This window comes from Molothrus aeneus, chromosome 22 (assembly GCF_037042795.1).
Source record: "Molothrus aeneus isolate 106 chromosome 22, BPBGC_Maene_1.0, whole genome shotgun sequence".
NCBI lineage: Eukaryota > Metazoa > Chordata > Aves > Passeriformes > Icteridae > Molothrus > Molothrus aeneus.
The window spans coordinates 7,681,563-7,708,248 of NC_089667.1; the positions used below are offsets into that span (position 1 = coordinate 7,681,563).

Genomic DNA, 26,686 nt, shown 5'->3' on the forward strand with positions numbered 1-26,686 from the left:
GGACTGAGTGGAGCGGGGAGGCAGGCGGCACTCGCGTGACTTTCCCCACAACGTCGGGTTTTTGAGAACGCCCAATTAATCTCGCGATCAGCCTCTCCCGCTGCATCAGGTTTCAGGCTGGGAGGATAAAATGCTACAGGAGGATGCGAGTGGGGCCCACCCAGCCATCCCCCACCCCCGCCCAGCTCCAAAAGAGCTTCCCCGTCCTCTGCCCAGGTGCCTGCTTGTGGCAAAGCGGGTTTTGGGGTACCAGCATCATGTGCAGTGGGGGCACGATGGGGGGAGAGGGTGCCAGGGCTGAGCCAGGAGATCCTCAGCAGCTGGAAAGACAGGGAAGCCCTCTGAGGGGCAGGGGAGGGGAGCCTGCCCAGGGATATGCCGCTGACACAGGGTGGGTTTCCACCAGCAGGGGAGAGGGGAGCTCTGGAGGTACCAGGCTCCCCTTCACACCTGCGGCAGGTGGGTCTGTGCCACTGACAGTGGCTCTGACAGCTGCAGGTGGGGGCAGCCAGCCCTTGGCACCCCTGCCTGAGGCAGCAGCTTTCCCCTAACCCCTCCAACCTGCACCTACACTGGAGTCCATTTTTACCACAGAAATTTGCATTTGTTGTAAATTTCAGCAAACAAAGTTCTTCCTACTGTTTTCAGTTTCCCAAAATATTTAACGCCTTGGGGCAAACAAGACTGGAAGCAAAGCCTGGTCAGGTATTACTGAGAGCCAAAAGGTCCTCGGTGTCCACCCACGCATGGGTGCCCTGCTCAGGCTGCGCGTCCACAGCATCAGCGCCTTGGGCTGGGCAGTGTCTCTCTGCCTGGCAGGGGAGCTTCCCCTCCACCCTAAGCCTCTGTAATCTTCTGTATTCTCTATGCCTACACTGTGCTTGTGTGTGTTGCAGGTGCCTATGCCCCCACAAAGCTGCCAGCTGCTGGAAATCCTGGGGAAGCAGCGGCCAGGGACCAAAGCCTGCGGCAGTGGCGTAGAGCAAATTGCATCAGATGCCGGCATGGAGTCACTTAAACGAGATAAGAATTAGTGCGGGGCCCTGATGAACTCCCCGTTGGCTGCCAACAGCGGTGTCAGGGAGAGAGCGAGAGCAGAGCTGGGGCTAATTTGATTTCTCGGCTCCGTTAGTGGCTGGCAAGTCACCTCCCAGGGAGCGCCAGCAGCTCACAGTGCTCTCCCCTTATTGAATCTGGGTAATGAAAATCACGGGCAGCGCCACCACGGTGCTGGGGACTGTGCCCTACTCTGCCCCCTCTCCTGCAGCCTCCTGCTCTGCAGCCAGCAGGACGAGGCCAAGGGGGCGCAGAGTGCTCCAGTGGAGCCTCTGCTGCAGCATCATTAACTCTGAATTTTCTCCCTCGGGTTTTACATCTTCATCTTAAAGAGATTTTAATGTAGTTCCTATCAGCCCTCCTGTTATTGGATATCTAATTAGCGTGATCTACTGGAGGCTCATGTTACACACACACAGGGGGCTCTTGCGGGACGTTCTGTGGGACGGCTGATATCAATCGGCAGCGCCCAGATCAGATTTACTTTCCAAAATAGCATAATGGGATTTTATTAGCCCTGTAATCTGCTGCATGGTAATTGCTTTTCTGGGAATCGAAGTGCTCAGTGCCTGGGGCTTCCCACAGCTCAGCCCTGCGTCCCGTCCAGGCCCTGCTGCAGCCAGGCATGGCAGCATCCCTGCAGGCTCCCCTGCAGCCAGGCATGGCAGAATTTCTGCACTGGATGGATGGGCACTCAGGCCTCTCTCCTGGAGCAGCCATGCTGCAAGCAGGTTCCTTGGCTGAGCAAGCAGGTATTTAGCTCAGAGTAGCAATCTCAGAGGCTGAGGAGAGCACAGGGGCACAAGCACAAGATCCCCAACATGTGATGGCACAAGTGATGCTCTGCATTCCCTCCTCACCCCAATCTGAGCTCATCCCAAGTCTGGGGTGTGCAGCATTATGCACTAGAGTCCTTTGGCAGCTCCCACCCCATGCCATGGAATGTGCTGGGGGCTGTGCAGCTGTGGCAGGAGCATGGCTGGGCTCTGCACAGGCTGGGGTGCTGTAGCCAGGCTGGGGAGCACAGTGGGAACAGGAGGGAGGCCTCCATTGTGGTGCTGCCGGTGCGGAGCAGGCAGGAGAGGGAAGCAGCTCTCCTCCAGGCTGACAGCGCTCACCTTTCAGAGCGCGTTTGGAGCGTCAAAAACAATAAAGCATCAGCAAGGAGCCCTGGCAGCACAGCTGCCTGATGGCCCCGGCCCCATCAGGCGCCCGAGGCCGCCCATTACGGAGGCTCACGCTGCCCGAATTGCATGTCTGCTGTGATTTAACGCTGCGAGACATGAGATGAACACCGCAGGCAGGCAGGGCACGGCCGGGCCCGCTGCAGCCCCGCTCCCACGGGGCCCTGCTCCCAGGGACAGGGGTCCTGCAGGAGGCTTGGGCTTCCTGGCATCCCGGGGTCACTGCAGACGGCCAGGGGCACACATGGGATCTCTGCTCTGGCACTCACCTTGTGCAGCTCCAAGACCGAAGCACAGACCAATTGCCGCAAACAGCTGCTCAGTGTGGTGCCCTTGGCCAATTTAATTTCATTTAGGGACACTGATGGCTTTGTCCCATGGGTGCAAACTGCTTGGCCATTGGAGAAGCCAAAAATTGCCCATTCCAGCTACCAAGCCCATCCTCACCCCAGTGAAGGAGCCCAATGCTTTTAAATCCCTCAGAGAAGGGATGGAAGCGCTTTCCTTTCAAGGCCTCTCTTTCATTAGACACCCTTCAGATGTTTGCAATATTCTGCCACTGTTTCATTACCACTAAAGGCAGTCAATAATAAGTACATGAAGGTGTTTGGAGCCCATTGCTGTTAATGAAGGAGATCTGGCTGATGCTGAGTGGGACGGGAGCTATGCTCACAGGCTGAGCCCAATCTCAGGGCATGGAAGGAGAGGGCATGTCTGCAGCCGGCTCTGTCTGACAGTGTACAATCTCCCCCTAGTAAATTATCTTGGATGTAACAGTGCTGTGACTGCACTTAATGCTGCAAACAAATTGTTCTACACCCTAGTTAATTATCACAGCATTAATCAGGCTGCTAAACATTAAACACAGCCTGGACAAACCTGGAGCTAAATATACAGGTCTGAGTTTATCTTTGTGACAGGGAAATTCAGAATTTTTATGGTTAATAGTTTTTTTAAGGTAGGAAAATCCTGAGGACCCTTACCTAAGCAACGAAGTTTGGGTATAGCACCATTCCCTCTGCAGTGCATGAGGGTCCCAGAGTGAAAATCACAGTGCCCAGCACCACCTCCCTATCTCTCACTATTAATAGCCTGGCAGGCTCCCAAAATGAGTGGAATTTCTTACTTTGTTGCATTTAAGGATCACTGGTTGTCTTGTTTATACTTTGCACATCAGGGAAATTGGCAAACACCACCTTCCACAGTTTCACCTTATCTACACTGCTACCTCCTCCCTCTTGCCTCCCAAATTCCTCATCTGGAGTATCTGTGAGAACCAGGAAACCGAGACAATCTCAGAACAGTCCACACTGAGGTCCCACACCTCTCCCAAAACAAAAGGCAAGGGACAGTCTGTGACTGCCCAGGACAAATCCAATGTGGGAGATGCCCACCCAGCTGGGAAAGGGCATTTTCACGGGACAATTGGCAACCAGGGTATGGCAGTGGCACTGTGTGACCCTACTGTCCCCTTCCTCGTGCGGTGCCACAGCTCTGCTGGAAATGCCAATGCCATGAGTGTCACAGGAGCTTCAGAGCCCAGTGGGGACAAACCCAGGCAGAGGATTGCAACTGACACATTCCTGATAATGCAGGAGGAGGTTTTCACCAGTTTCCCCCAAGAGAGCTGAGCCCCGCTGTCTCCTCAGGTGGAGCCAAGCTGCCCAGGTGCCTGAGCCACATCTCATCAGCAGGTCCAGCTGCTGCACTGCTGACAGCGTGGGGTCTGCTCACACACACCTGCATCCTGCACAGCCCCGGGGCCCTTGCTGGGGCATCTCCATTTCAGTATCCTTGTATTAAGAGAAAGGTAGAATCTGGGCTGTGCCAAGAACATAGAGCCCTTTGGATCAGCAAATCTGAGAAATGTCTATTTCCTGCTGGTTCACCCAGGCCCAAAAAAGCATGGGTTTGGCTGGAGCAGAAAGCAGATGCCGGGCCCTCGTTGTTTTGAGCCTTTTACTCGAGGTTTTCCCCCGGGGTGCATCCACCCCTGGAGCATCCCAGTCCATCCTCCTCCAGCCGCCTGCTCGCAGCCTCCCGCCGGGCAGCACCGGCAGCACCGGGCAGCACAGGCGGACACCTGCAGGACCACAAAGGGGAGGGGGGTTTATTACTGTTGTAATTGAAAGAAAATAATTCACTTTTATCAGTATGGAGGGGCGCGGCCAGGGCAGAACGCCGGCTGGGCCGGTGTTCCCGGCTGCTGGGGTGGGGGGACGAGGGAGAACGGACTCGGGGCGATGATCGGAGGCTTCTCGGGAGGGAACACGGACGGACACACGGACGGGCACGGGCGGACACACGGACGGGCACACGGACGGGCACACGGGCGGGCACACGGACGGACACACGGGCGGGCACACGGACGGACACACGGGCGGGCACACGGACGGACACACGGGCGGACACACGGACGGGCACACGGACGGACACACGGACGGGCACACGGACGGACAGACGGGCACGGACGGGCACACGGGCGGACACACGGGCGGGCACACGGACGGGCACACGGACGGACAGACGGACACGGACGGGCACACGGGCGGGCACACGGGCGGACACACGGACGGACAGACGGGCACGGACCGGCACACGGGCGGGCACACGGGCGGGCACGAGCGGCCGCGGCCCCGGCGGGCGGCGCGGCCGGAACCGGAGCGGCCGCGCGTGCGCTGTGCGGGACGGCGCCGCTGCCGGCGGCCCCATGACGGCCGAGCTGCGGGCCCGGGGCGGCGGCGGAGGCGAGGTGAGACGGCGGCGCGAGCCCGCGGGGCGGGCGGGGGAGCCGGGGCTGCTGGGGCGGGGGAGCGGCGGGGCGAGCCCGCGGCCGGGCGAGGAGGGCGGCGGGCGGCGCCCCCCGCGCGGGGCCGGGGCTGCCGCCGGACCGAGCCTCGCAGCGCGGCGGCCCCGCTGCGCCCCGAGCCCGCGGCCCGCGGCCGCTCGGGGCCGGCCCGCAGCGCTTCCCCGCTCTGCGCGCTCCCGGAGCCCGCCCCGTCGGGTTTCGTTGGGAATAACGGGCTCCGCGCGGCGCCGCGCGATGCGCCGGTACCACGGGAAAGGGCTCGGGCGGGCGCTCAGACACCCGCCGCTCTGCGGGGAGCAGAAACGCGTGTGCCCTCCCCGCCGCCGGGCAGCACCTCCCGGGGCAAGTCAGCGAAAACTGTTGCTCCCAAACTTCAGGGCTCTGCGTAAATCGGCTCTGAAGGGACCCGGACGCGAGGCTGTGTCAGTGCTCAGGGGACTGAAGCCCAGACCGTCCCGAATTGACACGGGGCTCTGCACTGTCCTGTAGCATCTCGGTGCTCTTAGGACCCGCGAGATGCGTTTCAGAGAGGTCAGAGTTACAGGGTGGGATGGGGTGAGGGTATCAGCCCTTTGGTTGTGCGTTAGAAGTGGCATTAGTGCAGCAGCCGTGCCCCGGTCTGGTGGGGACAGGGACCAGACCGTGCCCTCTGTGTGCATCTTGCACACGTTAATGCAGCCCGAGGTTGCTGCCTGCTGCTTCTTGTTGTGACGGATATTGGTTTGTGAAAGCCTTGGCCGGGAACGTGGGCTTTGTTCCTGCTGCCGCCTGTGGGTTTCCAGCTCTCTCCATATCCATTCTCCCCCACGATAAAAGTGTGGCTGAGGAGCAGAGGCTGAAGGCCAAGGCTCTGGGTGCCTTTTCTGTGCTCCAGCCTTCCTCCTCCTTGTGTGTGGTTATTTCTGGAACCCCCTTGAACTCTTGCACTGCATTTGCTCCTTTCCCTGTTCACAGTTTCTCTTCAAAACAAACTTCTGAGGGCGATGAGTCACCTCAGAGCAGGAAAATAGCAAAACCTTTCTATTCCATCATTCCTGGCTGACCTTGTAATTTTATCTCTAGTATCCTCCTTCCTCTCAGCCTCTTGGTTTTGTACTCATCTCTTGTTGCTGTAATTTAATACTAATAGGATTTGGGTTTGGGTTGTTATTTTTCCAGCAGGTAGGGCTTTGGTTCAGTTTGGGTTTGCAAGTGCAGGGTGCGTTAGCAGTGGCAGCACACTGGTGTTAATTACCAGCTACAGAGCTTGTTTTGTAGCCCCATGGCGTGTAACCTCAGAAAGCAATAACCAGACTAGTTATGGCAACAAAACCACGCACAATCCCCAAAATCTGAACTAATTGGTTGCACAAAGAGTGGTTCCTGGTGGCTTCTGTGGGCTGCCAGGCAGCCATAACCCTCTCAAAAGTGGTACAGGATAAGCTCTCTGCTGTTAGCACAAACCTTTCCTCAAAGGCTGAATAAAAGGACGCACAAATCATTGAAATATTAAATGGTAACTTAGAGCAGAGGATCACTAATTGGCTTTTATGCTTACAGCAGCCTTTGTGAGTTCTCTGTGTGCTGGAGCAGAAAAACCCCAGAAAATCATGCCCTGTCCTGCCTCGGGTTTCATTATTATAATGCAGTGTATTAGCAAGGGTGTTTGTGGGGTTTTTTCTCCGCTGGAAAAATCCGCCCTGCGGCGCAAGGTGGGGTCAGCCGACATGCACGGCACGCGCTAAGGCAGCAAAATTAGCAACATGATTTAAGTGGTTTGCCTTTGTGGGAGTATGCCTGCCCCGAGCCTCTCAGCCTTGGCTTCTCATCAGGCAGCTCCTCCTGGGGCTTCTGAGGTGTTCCAGGGTGTCTTGGCTTTTCTCAGGATAAAAAGAGCATGTGGGACAAGTTGAGGGGGGTTGCACACATATGTGCTCTTTCTTGTAAAAGTTGAGCAAAAGTAGTGTTTTAAATGGGACAGAGAATTGCCACCAAAATAGGAGTTTTTTGTTTGAATAGCTGACACAGGTGTGTGCTGTCTTTGTGTGTGGAGTATCATCCACACACATGACTAGTATGGGTGGGGGGCTCAAATAGTAGTTGACTCATTACTCACTGGGTGGAACTTGTGCTCCAGTGGCCTGGAAGCATCTTAATTTTTTTTTCTCAATAGTGAAAGTAAGTAGAAACTTGAGCTCATTTGCCTATAGCTTTGCTGGTTAAGATTACTTAAAAGTGTGATCTTAAGGAACTGGGATTGATCAGGCTGTGCTGACTGCAGGATCCTCTACAGCCTCTGTAAATCAAGATACACGACCCAGACCTAGCAGTTGTTCCTGCTGTAATGTTTTTCCCATACCACATGCAATGCCAGCGTTATGGAGCTGCATCTCAGTTGTCACCCAGAGTGAGCCGTTGGCAGCAGCATCAGCTGAACTGCAGCTATGAACAGGGGTGGTGGGACCCCCAGTGCTGGGAGGCTCCTTGTGGAGAGGTTCCTCTCCTAGCAGTCATTGACTGAGGTTATTTGTGCTTGCCATGTGCAGTGACCACCCTGTGGTAAGCCTAGGCTGCAAGGATTTTATAAGTCTGGTAAAGAGAGTTTCTGTAATCATTTGTTTTAAGTGGCTGAACCAACCATAGCATGGGGCCTTGAGCAGCGAGTGTCTCACCAAACCTCCAGTGGTCTGTGTGGAGTGGGAAGGAGGAGCAATAACAGGCTCCTGGGCCCTTGCTCTGACACCTTATTGTCAGTAAGAAGTGACACGCACAAATGGCATGTGCCACCACACTGAAAATAGCTCCTGACCGTGCCCTGTGAGCAGGCGGCTGCCTTATATGTCCTGCTGCACATGCCACTGCCTCGGGGGTGGGGAGCCCCTTCCCACCACGGGTGCTGCACATCCCACAGCGAGGGTGGCCTGGCCTCCCAGGCCTGCCTGCATTCTCCTGAGGATACCAGGGGTTGAATGTTAGTCTGTGAATTTAGCAGGGAAAAAACCTGAGTGCGATGCTCAAGATGTTGCTGTTTGCATCAAGCAAGTGTGACTGGGCTTGAGTGTCAGTGTGTCAGCAGAAAGGAAGGAAAGAAGCAGTGCTCTGCTGGGCCCTCAGCAAGCCTTGCAGAAATAGCTTGATGTCCATCCTGGTCACCTTTTCACATAAGCTTTCTTTATTTCTTGCACATAGGATTGCCAGGTGCTCTTAAATCAGATGAAAGAGATCACAGGAATTCAGGATTCAGCATTCCTGCTTGCTGCTCTAAAGGTTGGTGCATATTGCCATAGTTTTGGGGAAAGAGAGCTCTGATTTTGTCCAAAAAGTCAGGCAAGTTCAGGCTCCCACCCAACATAGCACACAGGTGTTTGCTGGTGTGTTTGTCAGCTGATGATGGGCTGGTCCTTGTTAGAATGGTCCATGTGTGGCTTGTGAGAGTGATATAGGATCAGCCTGGGTGCATGAGAGGCAAAGGGCAAATCCTTTGCTGTTCCTCTCCTCACTGGTGCTTTGCTTTCCCCTCTCATTCTCCTAGGCTGCTGATGGAGATCTCATGGAAGCAGTCACCTTCCTGACAGAGGACCCTGCTCCAGAGCCAGTGCAGAACCCAGCTGCTGCAGAGCCATCAGCCTGGGAAGGGAGTGTGGTGGGCAAACAGCTCCCACAGGGTAAGCTTCACCTCTGCTTACCCCTACAGCTTCATGTGTTTGTGTGAGCTCAGAGGGGAAATATCCATCCTCCTGCTTCTGCCAGCAACACATCCCTCCAGCTTCTGTTCTGGTGCATATTTTGCCAGTACTGATCACTTAGTAGTGTTTTAATCATGTTTGGAGGTGACACATAACAGTTTAAAAGCTGATGATCCTATCTCTCTATTTAAAGAGCTCTGAACTGTTTCCTTAAGCTCTGAATTTAGCTGTAAGGAAATCTGGGTGGTGCACAGCTGCATGCTTTGCCCTGTTCTCCTCATCCAGCTCAGTGGCTCCTAGGCTGCCTGGCATGATCTGAACAGGGATTTCTGTTTAAAACCTGAGCTAGAAAATTTTGCTTGTATTGGTTGAAGAGCCATGTTTGTGAAGTATGATGTTTTCTAGAATTTCCTCTTAAAGAGAATGTTTGCTGCTGCTGGTGGAAAACTGATCAGAATGCTGCCTCTACTTCTAGATGTTGGTGCTGCACCTGCTACTCACAACCAAGACAACCTCCGCACAGCCAACACTGTCAGACCACTGGAATCACCCAAAGCCCCAGCTGCAGAAAGGGATGCAGCTGAAAGGTCAGTGGAGCTGTAAAACCCCCCACTTTGGCTTTCCCAGATATCAGTGGGTTCTGAGACTGCTAACTGTAGAGCTACCATGGATCACCTGCCAGGTGGACACCTACTGGCTGGAGGGGAGTTTGATTGCTGTAGCTTTTACAGCACAGTGTTTATCTCTTGTGACAGACCACAGGAGGCCCATTCTGCTGAAAACAAAAACCGCTCCAAAAGGAAACGCTGTGAAGTCTGGGGAGAGAACCCCAAGCAGAGTGACTGGAGAAGAGCGGGTGACTGGCCTGTTGGAATGAAAAATATAGGAAATACGTGTTGGTTTAGTGCTGTTATACAGGTAATCAGCAAAAAAGTTCTCTAATATCAAACTTGCTATGGTCTTGGAGTCAGAATGTTTCTCAGTTAGAAGTAAACATGCAGCAGTTCTGTGAGGGAGTCATCGTATGCAGATGAGTGAACGTGACCCTGCTCAAACACAAACTTCTGTGTTTATGTGATGTGCCTGTACAGAAAGAGCCAAAGAGCAGTTAAATAGGCTTTACTTGAAAATAGCTACAGATACAGAGAATCTGTGTGTCTGTATGCAGGGAGTTGTGCAGCGATGGCCAAGTGCCTTCTGAAATGATAGAAGCTTGCCTGGCAAAGTGAACTGGTAATTTAATTTTACTGCAGTTATTGTTGGCTCGATAACACATGGTGTATCATATTTCAGTTAATGGAATACACTGGCATAGATGCTTGGACAAATAAACAACTAGGCAGCATATATTATTAGTAATGATCTGAAGAAGAGACAATTGTAAGTGGAACTGAGCAGATTTGTCTCTCCTAACCATTTCACATCAGCAGAGAGATGTTAATCATTTGTCTTCAGCTCTGAGAGGAAGTAAGAAAGCTGCAAATGGGTTCTTCTCACCATGGCTTGTTCTTGGATGCTTTTCTGAGCCTGCCTGTGCAAAATAGAATGACTTTCCTAAAAGGTTTATCTCTATCCTAGAAATGGCAGGATGAGATTTCACCCTTGGGTGGGTACAAACATGCTGATGATCTCAAAGGTCTGTTCCAGCCTAGTTAATTCCATAATTCTGATTCTGTGCTGGTCCAGCAAGGGGCTGCTCACACCGTAAACGTGCGTTCAGTAACACAGGACCATTGGGAATGTGAAGTTACAAAAGAAACCTGTCAAGTCAGAGTGAAAACAGAGCATCAGATTGCAGTGAGTCCAGTCCTTGCAGGTGCTGACCAAGCTTTACCTTTCCTCTCCTTTCAGTCTCTGTTTCAGTTGCCAGATTTCCGGAGGCTGGTCCTTGGGTACTCCCTCCCACAGAATGTGCTTGAAAGTTGTCATAGTCACACTGTAAGTTTTGATTCAGTAACACTGTCAAGTTTCCCTCTTTTGTGGTGTAGCATTCTGCTCTTTCTCTAACCAGATTTAATTTGGGGCCATCTGAGACCTGTGGCTTTAAAATCATCTGGCTATGTTTAAGATAAATTTAGGAAATTCTCAAAGACAGAATCAGGATAGGAAAGAAAAGGGCTGCTTCTTGTATCTCTGTCCTCTAGAGCCTTTAACTGCTGTGTGGGGAGATGTTTTTTCCTATAAAACTTCTTTGGCAGTTCCAGATGACTCGTTGGTTTGCAGGCATAGTAGAAGAAGTGGTATTTGAGCCAGTGTGCAGCTGGTTGGGTACCTTTTACGATATGTGCCTGTGGCATTCAGTAGCACTCTGTTTTAAGATGATGCTTTTAAGAGCTGCAGGAAGGCTTTGACTTTTCTTCTTTTTGCAATGCAGGGAAAAAGAAATATTGCGTTCATGCAAGAACTTCAGTGTCTGTTTGCATTAATGCTGGGGACATGGCGTAAGTTTGTAGACCCTTCTGCAGCACTGGATCTCTTGAGGGACGTGTTTAGATCAGCTGAACAACCACAGGTAAAACCACATTGAAAAGCCTTTTGCTCTCTTCAAACCAGCAGTCATAGCCACGGCAACCCCATTTTGCCTCATCCTGCTGGTACTTTCAGAGGCCTTTTCCCATGTTTGTCAGCCGACAAGCAGCTGTCCCTGTGTCATTAGAGTAGAATGTACGTGCGTGCTAATTACCCAGCCAGCGTAGCATGGCACTACCCAGCGCCATCTGCGTAGTCAGGGAGCGATCACGGTAATTTCCTCTGATCTAGTGTTCAGATAAGCAGAGTTCATTATCAGTCTAAATCAGCACAGCACTTGAGTCTCACTTAGCTCAGCTGAGTGGGGGCAGCAGTGCCAGTCAGGTTGTGCTCAGCAGACTGGGGGAACACCTTCTGGTGGGTGTCACGATTGACTCTCCACTCTCGTCTCTCTTCCAGCAAGATGTGAGTGAATTTACACACAAACTACTGGACTGGCTGGAGGACGCATTCCAGCTCACTGTGAATGTCACGTGAGTGCTGTGTGGTCTCAGGAGTTTGACCTAAGGAGGCTTTTAATAAGTTGGAGGACTTTATGTGAAAATTTTGAGCAAATGAGTGTTCTTTGCTTCCTGTGGATGAGGCTTACTAAGCTTGAAATGTTGTATCTGCATCTCCTGTTGGTGAGTGTGAGACTTCACTCAGTGCCAATATGGCCTGCAGTGTAAATGAGCTTTTGAGGGAGCTCAGCAGCCCTGGTGAACAGAAAAGCTCTGGTAGTTTGAAACTTCCTTTCAGAAGCTTTTTTTTAACCTTTTTTTTTTTCCACGCTTGCCAGTGTAAGTTTTATCATGTGCTTTGGAACATGAAAATTAATGAGAAGCTTCCTCTTTATTTAGTGCTTGGATAGAAAAATGTACTTTTGCTGTAGGCCCCCAAGCAGAGGCTTAGATTATGACTTGGGGTTCTTTTGCAGCCTCCAGCTGCAAATGAAAGTGTGCTTTTGCTCTCTGAAACAGGAGCCTTGGGGACAAATCCGAAAACCCAATGGTGCAGCTCTTCTATGGGACTTTCCTGACTGAGGGTGTCCATGAGGGTGAGTTAAGGCTTTGATAGACTCAACTTTTTAACTCCTTTGAGTGTTTTGGAGTTAACCAGAATGTTTTGTTCTCTTGAGTTAGCTCATGGTTTCTGTATGGTTTCCATCATCCAGGCAACAGTTTTTCCAAGATTGAGACCTTTGGTCAGTATCCCCTTCAGGTAAATGGTTACCGGAACTTGAATGAGTGCTTGGAAGGAGCCATGGTGGAGGGAGAGATGGATGAGGCAACAGCATCTCAGTCAGTGAAGTATGGACAGGAGGTAAGTTTGACCTTTTTTGTTGGGCTTTTGGTTGCCTGCTGCAGAAAAGTGCAGCACACACAGTGCAGGGTTACTCTGATAACTTTAAATGGCAACTGTGAGTGTTCTCTAAGAAATGAATAAAAAACATTTTCTGGATACCTGGAATCTCATGTAAATGTCTGTTAGTGTTAGGTGTTCAGACACTAAGTGTGGTTAGACACTGTCTTTGCTAATTTATAAAGATGTGATGTCCTGTGTAACCAGTTCAGAGAGTTTATTTTAAATTGCAAAGGTCAATGTCTGCCTCTGAGTTGAGTGTGATCAAGTCTCTCTCTTTCTGTTGAAGCCTACCTGTACCTGAGTAGGGGGAGACCTACTGCCTCCATATTTTCGGAGGGTAAAAGTACAGTGCTTAACTCCATGGTATGCCATTTGGAATTTGTCTCTTTCTCCCTATTATATTGTGTACGGTTTTGGATTTTTCTTCTTGGTTTCACTCTTATTTTCTGACTGTGATGATTTCATTTCTTTTCTTTTCTTTTTTTTTTTTTAATCTCACTAATCACAAACCAATCATAAAAAACTTAGTTGCAGCAAGGTGAAGAAGCACCATTGCATTCAGCATCCTCTGTGTGTAAGTGCAGCAAAAGTTAGCTTGGAGAGAGGCTGGGAAACAACATTGCAAAGGTATCTGGTGTAGGCAGGGCAGGGAAGAGTATTTCAGTTCTATGAGAATGTTTGAAAATTGTGTTGCTGTGTTAAACTAGCAAAGGAGAAACAAAGTATTGAGCAGGGGAGCCCTGTTCTGACTGGACTCAAGGGTTTGTCCTGAGTTTTCCTGGTTTCTGCCTGAAGCAGTTCAGGTGCATTTACAGGGGATGTGGATGTAGCTGGTGTTGGCTGGCACTGGAGATAAAGGCACATTGGAGCTCATCAGGCAGGTTCATTTCAATCCAAGCTTTTTTAGTTCCTCAAAATTCTTTCCCAAAATTAAGGGAAATTTGACCCATCATGGAGCTGTTTTAATTCTTCTGTCTGCACAGATAAGAGGAAAAGGCTCTGCCTTGATTTCTGAGAAGCCTTACTGGGAAAATTGTGCATCTTAGTTTCACTTCCTAGGATGTGGTGGGTAAAGGGTGGCATGACAGGGGACATAGGGAATAAGGTGATTTTGTCTCTTGAGCACCTAGGCAAGTGTGCTGAAAGTCAAAGCAGCAGTGGAATTAACAGAAACTTTTCCCAGACTATGGGAGCATAAATCATTCCTCCTTTGTGGTTATGGGCTGCTGCTTAGAAGGCTCTGGTGTTGGGGGAGTTCTGTTGCTTCAGCACATCTGACATGAATTCCACAAAGGACAAGGAGCTTAGTGTGCTCATCCTGAATCCAGAGGGGAGCATGAAGTGGATGGTGCCAAGCTAAAATAGGTAAAGGAAGTTTCTGGCAGTGGATACTGGAAGTTGTTGTGAATCCAGGAAGAGCAAGAGGAAGTGTAAATTCAATTGAGAATTTTTCTTTCAGCATAACTCTTTGAAATAGTGTATGAAGCTACAGAAAGTAATTGGGGGTCTTCTCTGAATCCCCTAAATCAAGTAGTTTGCAAGTAGACTGAGAGCGAATAAGGATTCTGGTGCTGCAGGAGGACTCCTGGTTTGTTCATCACTGCATGTGATCTTCCAATGAAAAGAACTCTCTTGGGGGCTCCTAGATGATGTGCAGATTGTGTGTAGCCTCAACTAATTTGTAAAATTCAGTGCTGGACTTAATAATCCATCAAGCTGGATGCATCAGGCAATGACAAGTAATCTTGAGAGCAATTATGAGGCTTTTTCACAGTAAAAATATAAAATGGAAGCATAAATTACTAACTTGTAAAATTTGGCTTTCTGACTAGTCACTCTGCAAACAAAACCTAATTCTGTGCTTAAAAACAGAGACTTTTAAATCAGTCTGAAATCATATAGGATCAGTCTAAAATGTGCCATTAGCAGTCATCTTAAAACATTTCCCTCTGGGGGCATTTCTGCTTTTGTTACAGCGCTGGTTTACAAAACTTCCACCAGTTCTGACCTTTGAACTCTCCCGATTTGAGTTCAATCAGTCACTAGGACAGCCAGAGAAAATTCACACCAAGCTAGAGTTTCCCCAGACTATATATATGGACAGGTGAGTTGTCCTGTTGTACGGTATGTTTAAAGCTATTGCTTTGTTATAAATAAAGAAATTTAAAAGGTTGTTTGGGTGAGCAAGGAAAGATTCTAAAATATTTACAGAAGATTGTGGATGTTAGAAGTAAACAAATCTCACCTGGCAAACGGGGCTCTGTATTTCTGTTTAGGTACCTCTACTGCAATAAAGATCTTATTCAGATGAAAAGGGAGGAAATGAAGAGATTGAAGGAGAAAATGGTGACTCTGCAGCAGAAACTGGAAAGGTGAGTAGTCAGCTGGTTTTATTTTTGCCCTCTGGAAGAGTGCAAATGCTTCATTTTAAATGAGCTTTCCAATAGCAGAGGAGCTTGTAGGGGAAGCAGAAACCGCAATGTGCTTGTTCTGAAACATGTGGGAGAAAGAAGTGTATTTTCAAAAACAAACCTGTCTCTTCAATTGTTTCTAATTTACTGATACTGTTATAGGAATAAATTCTTTAAAGAGCAGAGTTGACACTGTCATCTGCACTGGCAATGGAGGTGAGGAAGCCCAGTAGCCCATTACAGAAAAAGTTGTTATTCTCTTGTCCCATGAGGTTTACACCCCTCTCATTCCTTCATTCATACAACACCTTGCATTTTTCCCTAGGTACATGGAATATGGCTCTGGCCCAGCCCGCTTTCCACTGCCTGACATGCTGCAGTATGTGCTCGAGTTCATTGCTACAAAGCCAGCTGGGGCTATTTCCTCTGCTCAGAGCTCTCAAACAACACCCCTGCACTCCCAGGCCAAGCCTAATGTTTTGGACGTGCTTTCACAGCCAAACAGGTCAGTAAACAGAAATAAAAAGGATGCACAGGAGGACACTTCCCCTCCCAACTAAATGGTCCTGGGTGGCATTCCAAAAGTGGGTTATTTATTTATCTGGGCAGTGGTGAACACAATACTGTAGTGTGCAAATGCTTGTGCAAGTAGTGGGCCACTGCTTGCTGGTCATTTGGTTCTGTTGGTGTAAATAAAACACTGCATCTTGGTCTGTTCTTCCTCCTTGTCCAAAAGCATCCCTGTATTCCTTGCCTAAGCAGCAGTTAACAACTAAATTATGTTCTCTTTTTGGTTAGGCTACTCATTTTTTTGCTTCATTGACCAGTAAATTACAGCAATATTGGATTATTATAACCCAGGCCAGCATGGTTGGTTTAACACTCTAAATTAAGCTGAGTAAACACACACATTTTCTTAGTAGCAATGGAAGGAATTTTTAGCATTGCTCATTGTGGATCTGTGCTTAGAGAGTTCCCTAAGAGTTTTCCTTAGTATTCTTCCTATATTTTAGTTTGGACTGTGAAGGCAGAAGCACATTTCAGTGTACTTGTTCTCTCTACATTTTATACTGCTCTGGAAAGGAAGTCCTGCTCCAGCTCTGGAGTAATTTTTGTTTGGTTTATTTTGTATTCTTTTCCAAAAAAAGAAAACTAGAGAAAGATTAAAAAACCTGCCCACTACTCTTGGCTTTTGCTCCACAGCATACAAGAAAGGACTGATACTAGGACTGAAGATGAAGCTTTATTTGTGGCCAATGCTTCACCACAGCAGAGCTCCAGTATGGATCTCCAGCCTCCTGTTTCACCTGCAGAGCTGTCTGAACGTCCAGCTCCTCACGTGGTCTCCAAGGAAGAGCTGAACCTGGTTCAGATGTGTCTGCAGCGATGGAGAAACGAGATCGAGCAGGACGTGCGAGGTTGGCGCCAAATGCACTTGTAGGGATTTTCCTCCTCAATGCCCACCTGGTTTCTCCCCTGTAGCTTTGCTGGATACAGCCTGAGCTACAAATAATTTTGTCCCTGTTTGAGATCTGGTGTTGAGTCTATCTGATATTCTCTGCATGGCCTCAAATTCTTTGAAGTCAAAGGAGCTAGCATAGCTGATGAGTAGTCATTAATTTTTATGCATTTCTCTCATGGTTGATGTTCTTGGCAGATCTGAAGGAGTCTATTGCCAGAATAAACCTGTCCATTGAACAGATGTACTGTGACCCTCTCCTCCAGCAGGTAGGAAATGCAGCTTCAGTATGTCAATATTAACCTAGGATTGCTGATCCTCATTTTTGTTAGTACACGTTGGTTTAAATTGCCCCCTTCACTGTATTTTTAAATTTCCAGTGATAAAGCAGAGAAAGATTTACTTAGGAAAATCTTGTTTCTTCTTTCCTTAAAAGTTAGTTTTCACATAGTAAGAAATGTATCAAATTGCTCGACTCTTGTGCCATGCTACACCTACAAACATTCCCACTGTTGGTGTAGAGAGGTCAGGCAGAATCAGTCCCTAGCTGCACCCCTGAATGATGTCCTTGTCACTTTGCAGGTTCCCTATCGTTTGCATGCAGTCCTGGTCCATGAGGGACAAGCAAATGCAGGGCACTACTGGGCCTTCATATATGACCAGCCCCGTAAAAGATGGCTCAAGTACAATGACATCTCGGTGACAGAGTCGTCATGGGAAGAGCTGGAGCGAGAGTCCTTTGGAGGCTTGAGGAATGCCAGTGCCTACTGCCTGATGTACATCAGTGGCCAGGTGTCCCCTGTTGGTGCAGGTACACGGCCACAACTGCTGGTTAATGACGTGTGTGTGTGTGCTGTGTCTCTGGCCTGCATGATCATTATGTTCCTCAGCTTCTCCAGCACAGCTGTCTTTTGACAGAGCACAAAACTTCACCTCAGATAGGATTAAATAATCTGCTTCATGCTCGACTCATTTCTAAATCTCTGATAGGGCTGAAAACTGCCAGGAGAAGCATCCAGGTGAGATTGGAAGCAGCACCTCATGCATGAATTGTGTGTACAGACTAACACTGCCCTTTTGCCACATTTAACGTGCATCTAGTGCTGGTGTTCTTCATTTTGACTTTTTGTAGTGTTTATATGGCAGCATTTGTTTCCTCGGGGCATGTAAAATACCTCCTACTTTATCTCTCCCATTTTTATCACACTTCCTGACTCGTTTTCTTGGCCTTTGATGATTACACTGAATCTAAATGGGCTCTTTTTTGTGCAGCCTTTCCCCAAGAGCTATTGGTACCTGAGTGGCTCAGACTTAGTGTGTTTGCAGTGCCAGTGCTTTGTAGAGACACTGCTATGCACATGGCTCTAGACATGGCAAACAGCTGTACAAGGACACAATAATTTCACGCGTGGCTCATTTTGATGTAATAAATGGAAAGAAACAATGGAGAGCTGACATTCTGTTCATTGCTAAATGTGGCTGATGAGGATCTGGAGGTTGTTCTTTGTTTTCTTATGACAGCTCTGAAATAAACCCTTTTTTTCTCCTATTTAATGCAACTTTTTGTTGTTTTTTAAAGCATTTTGCAAAGGGTGCATAAAAATATCTGCTGTAGAAAGTTGCCATTTGCTTTTGATAAATTTTAGGACCTGTCTGAAGCTTATGCTGCTTGGGTTTTGTGCTGTTTTAAAAGTGAATACTGAAGTAGATCTAAAAAGCAGTAAGAAATATCAGCATGATACTCGTGCTATAGAACCCATGCAGCCCTTACCTTTACCTGCTGTACAGAGATGAAGGTGTGTCATCAACAGCTGTGAACTTTCCAGTTGGCAGTTCAGTGCTGTTGGCAGTTCAGTGCTGTTCCCAGTGCACCTGGAGCCCTTGGACCAGGATGTGTCTGACCTGCATCAGCAGATGCTGGTTCTGGAATTGCTCTGTGTAAATCATGTCCAGTAGTAGAACAAAACAGGGGTTTGTTTTAGATAACTCTGTAGATTTGTCTTTATTTTTGCACCTTTGCTTCTGGATCACCTTAAATTACAGAGCCAGTAGAAAATTTGGCTTCTTTCCCCTTTTACCCCTCAGCCAGTTTCCTGTGGCTGCCCATGATGCTGTGTGTGTGCTTAGTCCCTAAGGGTGGTGCCCTGCCACAGTGTGTTTCCTTATGCCAGTCTTGCATTTCCTGCAGATGAGGATGAGGGCCCAGAGGCTAGACAGCTCCAGAAGGAAGTGGAAGCTTTGTCCCCAGAACTGAGACACTACATCCAGGAGGACAACTGGCGCCTGGAGCAGGAGGCAGAGGAGTGGGACGAGGAGCAATCTTGCAAGATTCCTCAGATGGAGCCTTCCCCTACTTCTGAATTGCAGGACCTCTCCTCTGAGTCAGGACCAGGTAATCTTGCTCTGAATTTGCAAACCATGTCGGAACCAGGAACAGCCAGCTGGTCACCAGTACCACTGTGTTGAAGCCTTGCACAAATGTGTCAGAATGCAGGAGCAGGTGTGAAAGAAGCAGCAAAGGCAGCTACTGGAGGCTTTGCCCTGACAGTACAAAAGGCTGTTCTGCTGGTTTTGCATGTGCATCCTTCCAAGCCTGTCCCCAGAAATGCTGTTTCCCATTCACTTAATCATCATGGGCTAATATCAGTTCATTTCCAGCTTTTTCTTTTTTTCACAAATATGGAGTGGACAAGTGCTGTTCTCCGGAGTGGGAACCCCTGATGCCGTGTGCCATTCCCACTGGAGCGGGGTACGCACACACTCGCCTCAAGTGCCTTCACCTTGGGCAGGACGCAGCAGCTGTGTAAAACTGCATGGACAAGCTGCAAAACATTTTAGAACATGAGAGAAAAAAGCCTTGCAGCTCTTGCTGACTAGTACCACACATCTGTCCTGACAGAGCAATCATCAGTGTGCGAGCCGAGCGTGCACTCCCTGTCCTCGGAGCATGCCAGGATTGCCAAGGAGCAGACTGCCAAGGCCATTGCCAACACTGCTGAAGCCTACGAGAAGAACGGCGTCGAGGCAGCTCTGTGCGAGGTAGGAGCTCAGCCTTGGCCCAAGAACCTCCCCCTTCTTATCTCCAGATTATTCTTCTTGATAGACCTTTGCTTTTCCCATTTCTCTGAAGTTCTGTAGCTGTGCCACGTTTAGCTCGGTCCCCTTTGGCTTTCCTGTATTTTGCTTTGGATTTTCTTACTCTCTCTCTTCTTTTTCTTCTTGGCCACAGCGCAAGGAGGTAGAGCCACTGAAGGCCCATCCAGAAGAAACATCCCCCACAGTTCAGGCAGAGCAGCCCCGGGACACTCAGGAAGCAGAGGCTGCTGCCCAAACTAGCTCACAGGTCTCTGAAGTGGAAATCCCCAGTGTGGGGAAGATTCCCGTTAGATCCGATGCAGATGGATATAATGAGGAGGTACAGATCCCAGTGCAGAGATTAATTAATTAATTACTGCTGCTCATTAGCCTGTAGCTTTGTAGTTAGCTGGCTTTGAGCTGCCCTAAGGGTGGGTGTCATAGTGTCTGTCATAGGAGCAACACCCTGTACAAAGTTAGTTTTCCTACTGTGGAAGGGAAGAGGGACCACATCGTTCCATAATTCCATTTTTAAATGTCATCAGAAAAGGAGCTCCATAAGAGCACTCAATTTGTCAGTCTGCATGTTGGTCATAATTCCTCTTTCTGGCACAACTGTATCAAAATCGATCCTACCTGTGTTAATTTCTTTACAACTCTCTTTGCTGGCTTCAGTCAAAGACCTCAAACCCAAGCGCATAATTTACATACCCTGCCCACTGATTTTTTTGGGATCTGACTTTAACCACTTTCACACATGCTCAAGCAGTGTTTTGAAGTTCTCTCACATGCATGAGTTGGATTTCACACAAACACTGGGGCTGTCACTCCTTGAGTAGGTTTGAGATGTTCTGGAGTGATGTTGGCTCGAGGAGGTTCTGCATTTATTTTACATGTCTTAGGAAGATTGAGTGGGACATGGTGGGGACATGGCCAGCCTGCTTTACCTTCTCACTTGTTGAATTTAAAAATTCAAGGGTTTGGAGTGACCAGCCTTGAGATCTTTAAATGCCTAAAAAAAAGCCCAGCATGTAAAGTGCATGTGATGGATAGAGTCAGTAGCATGCAAGTAACTCACAGCCCCAGTTATCACACCTGTACTCATACAATTTCCTTTAAATCTTACCTTTTGAAAGTTTCTTCCATTCTTCACTATGCTGTCTCTTCTTTCCCTGTCTGTTACTGTTTCCCTTGTTCCTGTTTGTGTCTGTTCTCCTGCTTTCGTGGTAGGTGATGCTGAGTCCAGCCATGCAAGGTGTCATCCTGGCTATTGCAAAAGCCCGCCAGACCTTTGATCGTGATGGGTCTGAAGCAGGGCTTGTTAAGGTATTGATTTGTTTGCTAAATCAAATAGTATGGATATCTGTTTTCCCAGAATAGAGAGTATGTGCCATATTGACAGGTCAGGAATGTAAAGGGAACGATTTGTGCACTTTTTCTTCTAGTTAATGGCCTTTGCCCTGCATTTCAGTTCCTGCTGTCTTACAGTGATGAGGTATCCATGGGTTCAAAACAATTTTTAGAGCTTGCAAGAGGACACCCTTCTGCCAAGACAAACAGAAACTTTACTTTTTTCTTCTTATTCTTTTAGTACTGTAAAATTTGGTTTTTTGGTTCTGAACATACTTGCTTACTTGTGACCTCTGCTGTCAAAGATGTCCTCAATAAATGTCTGTGCGAACAGAGGTTTGAAAACATAACCACTGGTGAATGCTGAAGCTGGTGTTAGATTTTACAGGCAGGTAAATTTAACTAAAAATACCACATGGACAGAATCATCCATGCTGGTAATCTATGGGAATATAAATCACAAGATATTCTTGCACCTCAGCAGGTAGAAGTGTGTCCCAGTCGATTTTGGCAGCCTAAGCACTTGTCAGAGGGTTGCCAAATTGGTCTAAGGCAGCTGTACCCTCTCTCAAAGGCATTTACACACCCTGGAACTTCTGGAAGCTCACACTTCACACGTGGGGTGTGCCTGGCTGTGGGGGCCATTGGTTTAGAGCTGAGGTGTTGGTGGGCTTCCTTTGAGCCCTGGGATATCACCAGCAGAGGAGGCTCGGTGTCACCACAGGAGTCCTTCTGAACAGGGCCGGTTTGAGCTCCTGTTGGCTGCTGTGGCATTCAGCAGACAGGTGGATCTGTCAGTACCTGTGTTCCATTGGCAGGCATTCCATGAGGAGTACTCCCGGCTGTACCTGCTTTCCAAAGAGACCCCAACCCCCCAGAACGACGCCCGCCTGCAGCACGTGCTCATCTACTTCCTGCAGAACAATGCCCCGCAGCAGGTGGTGGAACGGACCCTCCTCGAGCAGTTTGCAGACAAAAACCTCAGCTACGATGAACGGTGAGTGCTCAGGATTCCAGGGAAGGCTTTTCCCACCTGGATGTGGCCAAGGTGCGATTTTTGTCCTTTCTACTCACATGGAGCAGGTCCATCAGCATCATGAAGGTGGCACGGGCAAAGCTGAGCGAAATCGGTCCTGACGATGTTGACATGGAGGAGTACAAGGTAAGGGACCAGAGATCTGTCTGATCCTTCATGCTGTCCTAGCTGGCTCTGTCCAAACTGGGAAACGGGGAGCACGGCATGGGGCTGTGTGGCCAGCACAGTGGCCACTGCATGCCTGTTGGCAGTGGGTGTCTGCAGGAGGCTGCTTAGGGAGAAGGAATACAACGGAAATCTGAGCTTGGAGGAGTGTCTGCAGTTGGCTAAATTAGTGTGTGTTACTCATGAGAGACATTTAAACACTTAAAAGGGTGGAACTGGGGACCCCAGACTATGCACGTGTGTTCCAGATGAGGCTGATGCTCTGTTTCCTCCTCTCCTCACAGAGGTGGCACGAAGACTACAGCCTTTTTCGCAAGGTGTCCATTTACCTGCTGACGGGGTTGGAACTCTACCAGAATAGAAAGTAAGTTCCTCTAATTGTGTTTGGACAAGATAAGTTGTAGCTAAAAGTAAAGGCCACTGTGACAAAAATTTTTCTTTCTGAGCCACAATGGCCTGTGTTTGAGGCCAGTGGGAGATTTTTTGACCTGCTAATAGGTCTTCTTGAATCCACAATCGAGCTTGGTTAACAGTTTAAAAAATATGAGCTGAGCTGCTGGCTGCCTGCCTGCCTGACAGTTCTGAGAGTTTCCCCTAAGATTTCCCTTTGGGAAGTAGAGCTTTATATTCTGTTTTCCAGAGATGGATTTGCAGGAATGATTGCCATCACTTTGGGATTTTTCACTTTGGACTCCTGTATTAAAAGGGAACTGTCTTGAGATGGTTGTTACACTTTGTGTAAACACATAGTTGTGAGCCCTCAAAGGGCCTTGGTTTCCTCCTTACCATTCTAGAACCTGTATTTTCCTTAAATGGTGCAGGCTTTCAGAAATTATTCCTGGATGGAAACAGAACTGAATTCCAAGGTGGTTCACAGTGACAAGCCACCAAATTCAGGTGGGCAAACTGACATGAGCCATGATAAGAGCATCTTAGAATTACCCCAAATTGACCTAATCCCTGTCAGCAGTTCTGTTTTCTCACCTGAAGCTTCAAATGTGTGAGGTTGGACACAGCCTTCTGCCCTTCTTGGGGTGTCCTCTCATAGTGCAGTTCCTGGAGCAGTACAGAAAACAAACACAGAACAAACACATTGCACATGAGCTTGGTTTTAAGGGGCTCTGCCCAGACACTTGTTTGGCATTCTGGGCAAAAAGGAGCAGGGATGGCTTGACATAGGGCATCTGTTCTTTTGTGCTTTGGCAAGGAAGTACAGCTTTTCCCATTGAGCCTGATGCTCCCAGCCAGGCCCAGCAGGAAAGGTTTCCTGAGCTGAGCCAAGGGAATGGCTGTAGTCACGGCCCTGGCAGAGCCCAAAGCCTGCAGAGCTGACCCTCTTCTTGCAGGTACCAAGAGTCACTCACCTACCTGGTCTACGCCTACCAAAGCAACACCAAGCTGCTGCTGAAGGGAACCAACCGCGGCGTGAGCGAGTCGCTGATCGCCTTGTACCGGAGGAAGTGTCTCCTGGTGTGTATCGAGGAGCTCAGCTCTCACTTTGGAGAGGAGGGGAGGGGGCAGCCAGGCGCCACGGCAGCCGAGACCAGTGCAACTGTTTCTGTTGTGTCTATTAATGTGATTCTGCCCCTTGCTGAGTGCCAGCAGCAATATGGAAAGCTAATAATAATCATGATTCAATTAAAAACATGCCACATAGGTTTCAGGGAGTCTAGGCAAAGGCAGATCTGCTTCTTGCCTTCTTCAAACCAGAATTGTAAATAAGCTGTATGCTCTCTGTATACAGATCCAGCAAATTGCACGTATGTGTATGAATATATATGTTTTCAAGTTTGGTGTTTTCCATGACTGAAAGTGGCTGTTCCACCAGATCCTGGTGCTGTTAGTCCTTACTGTCTGCATGACTGCCAGTGCAGGGCCCAAGCTGGGCCTTCCCTGGATGGTGATCCATGGTCCATGCTTGTTCTTTACAAGTCTGTCCCCAATTCTCCTTCCACCCCCAGAAGCTGAACGAGGTGGCAGCTTCTCTTTTTGTCAGCTGTGAAGAAGCTCACGTGTCAGAGGGTGTGAGCATCCTGAATGAGCTGATCATCCCCTGCATGCATCTAATGAACAACTTTGAGATCTCCAAAGAGGACCTGGATGCCATCGAGGTCATGAGGAACCGCTGGTGCTCCTATTTGGGACGAGAAGACATGGACGGTAGGACATGGCTGCTGTTCATGGGCAGGGCAGTATGGGATCTGAACTGGGAAAGAATTAAAGGACCATCTAAAATTAAATTCTTGGTGTCTGCACTGCAGCCCATCAAGGCCCTTCTAATTGTGGGAGGAGAAATTGGGCATTTGAATTGCCCATTAAGTCCTGTTACAGAAGAAGTTAATCTTTTGCACTAAAACAAGCTGCAGAAGTGTCCCTCATCCCTAAAATGGGACAGTTGATGTCCCAAGAATGGCTTAGAGTTCCCCTGAGGGGCTTGGGTCTTCTGTTAGGGTTTCTCCCTGACTGGAGGTACCCAGGAATGGCAGGTGAATGCTGACATGCTTAGTGGCGTGGCATGCTCTTCTTCAGGAAGGAGGAGCAGGTGTTATCAGAGGCCAAGGTTTTGGAAGAGGGAATGGGGAAGCAGATTTGGGGCATCTCTGCCTTCTGCAGAGGAGTTTGTCATTGTAGAGCTGAATGTTGGTTCTGGGCAGCTGTTCTTGTTCTGTTCTTTCTTCTGGAGTTAGCCTCTGTGACTCCCCTCAGGTTGTTTCTCTTCAGACAAATTGGTCCTGACTTGCCTTGACATGTTCATGAAGGTCTGGGGAGTCCCTGCAGAGTTTTTATCACTAACAAGGGGTAGACTTGATGAAAGAAAACTATGCAAAACCACAGAGGTTTATTCTCAAAATGCGGTTGTAAAAATTAATATTGGATAAATTTATCTCAGTTGCTGGACTGGATGTGACAGCCTTTGGTTACACAGAAGGTTTTAAAGAACCAGAAGCTGAGTGCTCACCCCTCCCAGGTTACGTGGGCTGGCTCAAGGGTTGCCTGCTCCTCTTCCCCCCGTAGTGGCTGTGGTGTATTGTGCACTCCAGGGGCCTCAGACCTGCCCTGGGCATGGACGGTACCAGCTCAGCACGGGCTGAACTGGCCTGTCTGGGGGTGTACAGGATGTGGAGGCTCCATTCCCCTCAATTGCACAGTCAATATTTGTGTGTCACCCTGAAGCACACAGTGATTCTTCACCTGACAGCCGGGACAGGAGCACCTTTCCAGGGAAAGCTCTGTGTCTCAGTGGGACGTGGCCCTGTGCTCAGGCAGCCAGGTGGCAGTGGAGCCTCCCTCATGGAGCCCTGGGAGGCAGGCAGGGCTGCCTGGTGCGGGGCCTCCTCTGCCTCAGCAGCCACTGCTCGTCCCTGGTGATGGGCTGGGCAGCTCTCAGTGCAGGGAGAGGAGCCTGCAAAAGGCACCACAGCTCCTTAACTTGGGGCCTGGAGCCCTCTGCCATTGCCGCCACTGACTGTGTCCTCCTTTCCCCTTGACAGCAAAGCTGCAGATGAAGCTGGGTGAGCTGCTGCCCCGGCTCCTGGACGGCTCCACCGAGGTCATTGTGCTGAAGGAGCCCCCGAAGATCCGGCCCAACTCCCCCTACGACCTGTGCAGCCGCTTTGCGGCCGTCATGGAGTCCATCCACGGCGCCTCGGCCGTGGCCGTGCAGTAACCCCGGGCGGGCACGCCGGGGCTGCAGCGGGAGCAGAGGGGCCCTTGGGATTCCAAGCTGTGTTCTTTGTAAATACGAGCGGATAAAAAGCAGTATTGCACTTGTGAGGCAGAACGGAAGGCAGTAACACAAAGGACCTGGACCACTGCTACAGTGCAAGGCGCAGGCCCTGCCAGCACCGTGGGGCCCAGCCGGGCTCCAGAGGCTCTTCTGTCCTGGCAGCCCTCTAGCTGCAGCCCCTGGGCCCACGGGAGCCCAACTCTGCTCAGCACTGCACATTGGGGCTGGGCTCTCGGGCACCTCCACAGCTCCCTGAACGGCCACTGCCAGAGGCTGCATGTTCCGTTCCAGCCAGACTCCTGCTCACAGGAGCCCGGGCTGAGTGAGGAGGAGGCAGCAAGGAGCAGGGGCTCGTGCTCTGCAGCGTGGGCAGTCATGCATGCAGCTCTGTGTTGTGGTCAAGTCAAGCAGGCTTTTGCCTTTTGTATTCTAACTGGCACCAGAAACCACGCAGGAGCCTTTCTTGAAGAAACACAGCAAATCCTGGCAGTGAGAGCCAGGACGGGGCTGTGGGTTTGTGCCTGGCAGGAGCTGACTGGCTCAGGGCAGTCACATCACCCCAAAGGATATTCCCCTTGTGGCTGGAAAGCAAACTTCCTTCTCCCTTCGGGTGGTGGGTCAGGGCTGGATTACTGTCAACGGCAACTTAAGGGCTCAGATCAGCCCCTTGTGTTGGTGGTGGGTGTTTGTGTTGACTTTGTTAACAAAGTGCCCTGTTGGCATTTCCTTTTACGGTCGCCCTGTGCTTGCATTTGAGCTGCAGCAGTTGTAAGCCAGAAGTTCTGAGTCAGTGGAGGGGGATCCTGTTTTTTGGAACTATGCAGAGTTTTCTAACAGTGCAATAAAAGCATTTGTTCTATGTTAGAATGAAAAAGC

At 49.4% G+C, this 26,686-nt stretch overlaps 1 protein-coding gene across 2 annotated transcripts; it reads left to right on the forward strand.

The window, feature by feature from the left end:
• Positions 1 to 4,932: 4,932 nt before the first annotated feature.
• On the forward strand, positions 4,933 to 26,684 carry USP28 (ubiquitin specific peptidase 28). Of its 2 annotated transcripts, XM_066564316.1 has the most exons (26): positions 4,933 to 4,992; positions 8,218 to 8,295; positions 8,561 to 8,693; positions 9,190 to 9,301; positions 9,470 to 9,632; positions 10,566 to 10,652; positions 11,089 to 11,226; positions 11,643 to 11,716; positions 12,203 to 12,279; positions 12,397 to 12,545; positions 14,564 to 14,691; positions 14,864 to 14,959; positions 15,324 to 15,503; positions 16,202 to 16,416; positions 16,656 to 16,726; positions 17,040 to 17,268; positions 18,646 to 18,849; positions 19,357 to 19,496; positions 19,687 to 19,872; positions 20,763 to 20,858; positions 21,701 to 21,879; positions 21,966 to 22,044; positions 22,368 to 22,447; positions 23,430 to 23,553; positions 24,045 to 24,243; positions 25,575 to 26,684. In XM_066564316.1, exons 1-26 carry the CDS (start codon positions 4,951 to 4,953, stop codon positions 25,748 to 25,750), a joined length of 3,435 nt encoding a protein of 1,144 aa, XP_066420413.1. In that variant the 5' UTR covers positions 4,933 to 4,950; the 3' UTR covers positions 25,751 to 26,684. The 2 variants fall into 2 exon arrangements, with proteins under 2 accessions (XP_066420413.1, XP_066420415.1); XM_066564318.1 differs by lacking the exons at positions 19,687 to 19,872; positions 20,763 to 20,858.
• The last annotated feature ends 2 nt before the right edge of the window (positions 26,685 to 26,686 follow it).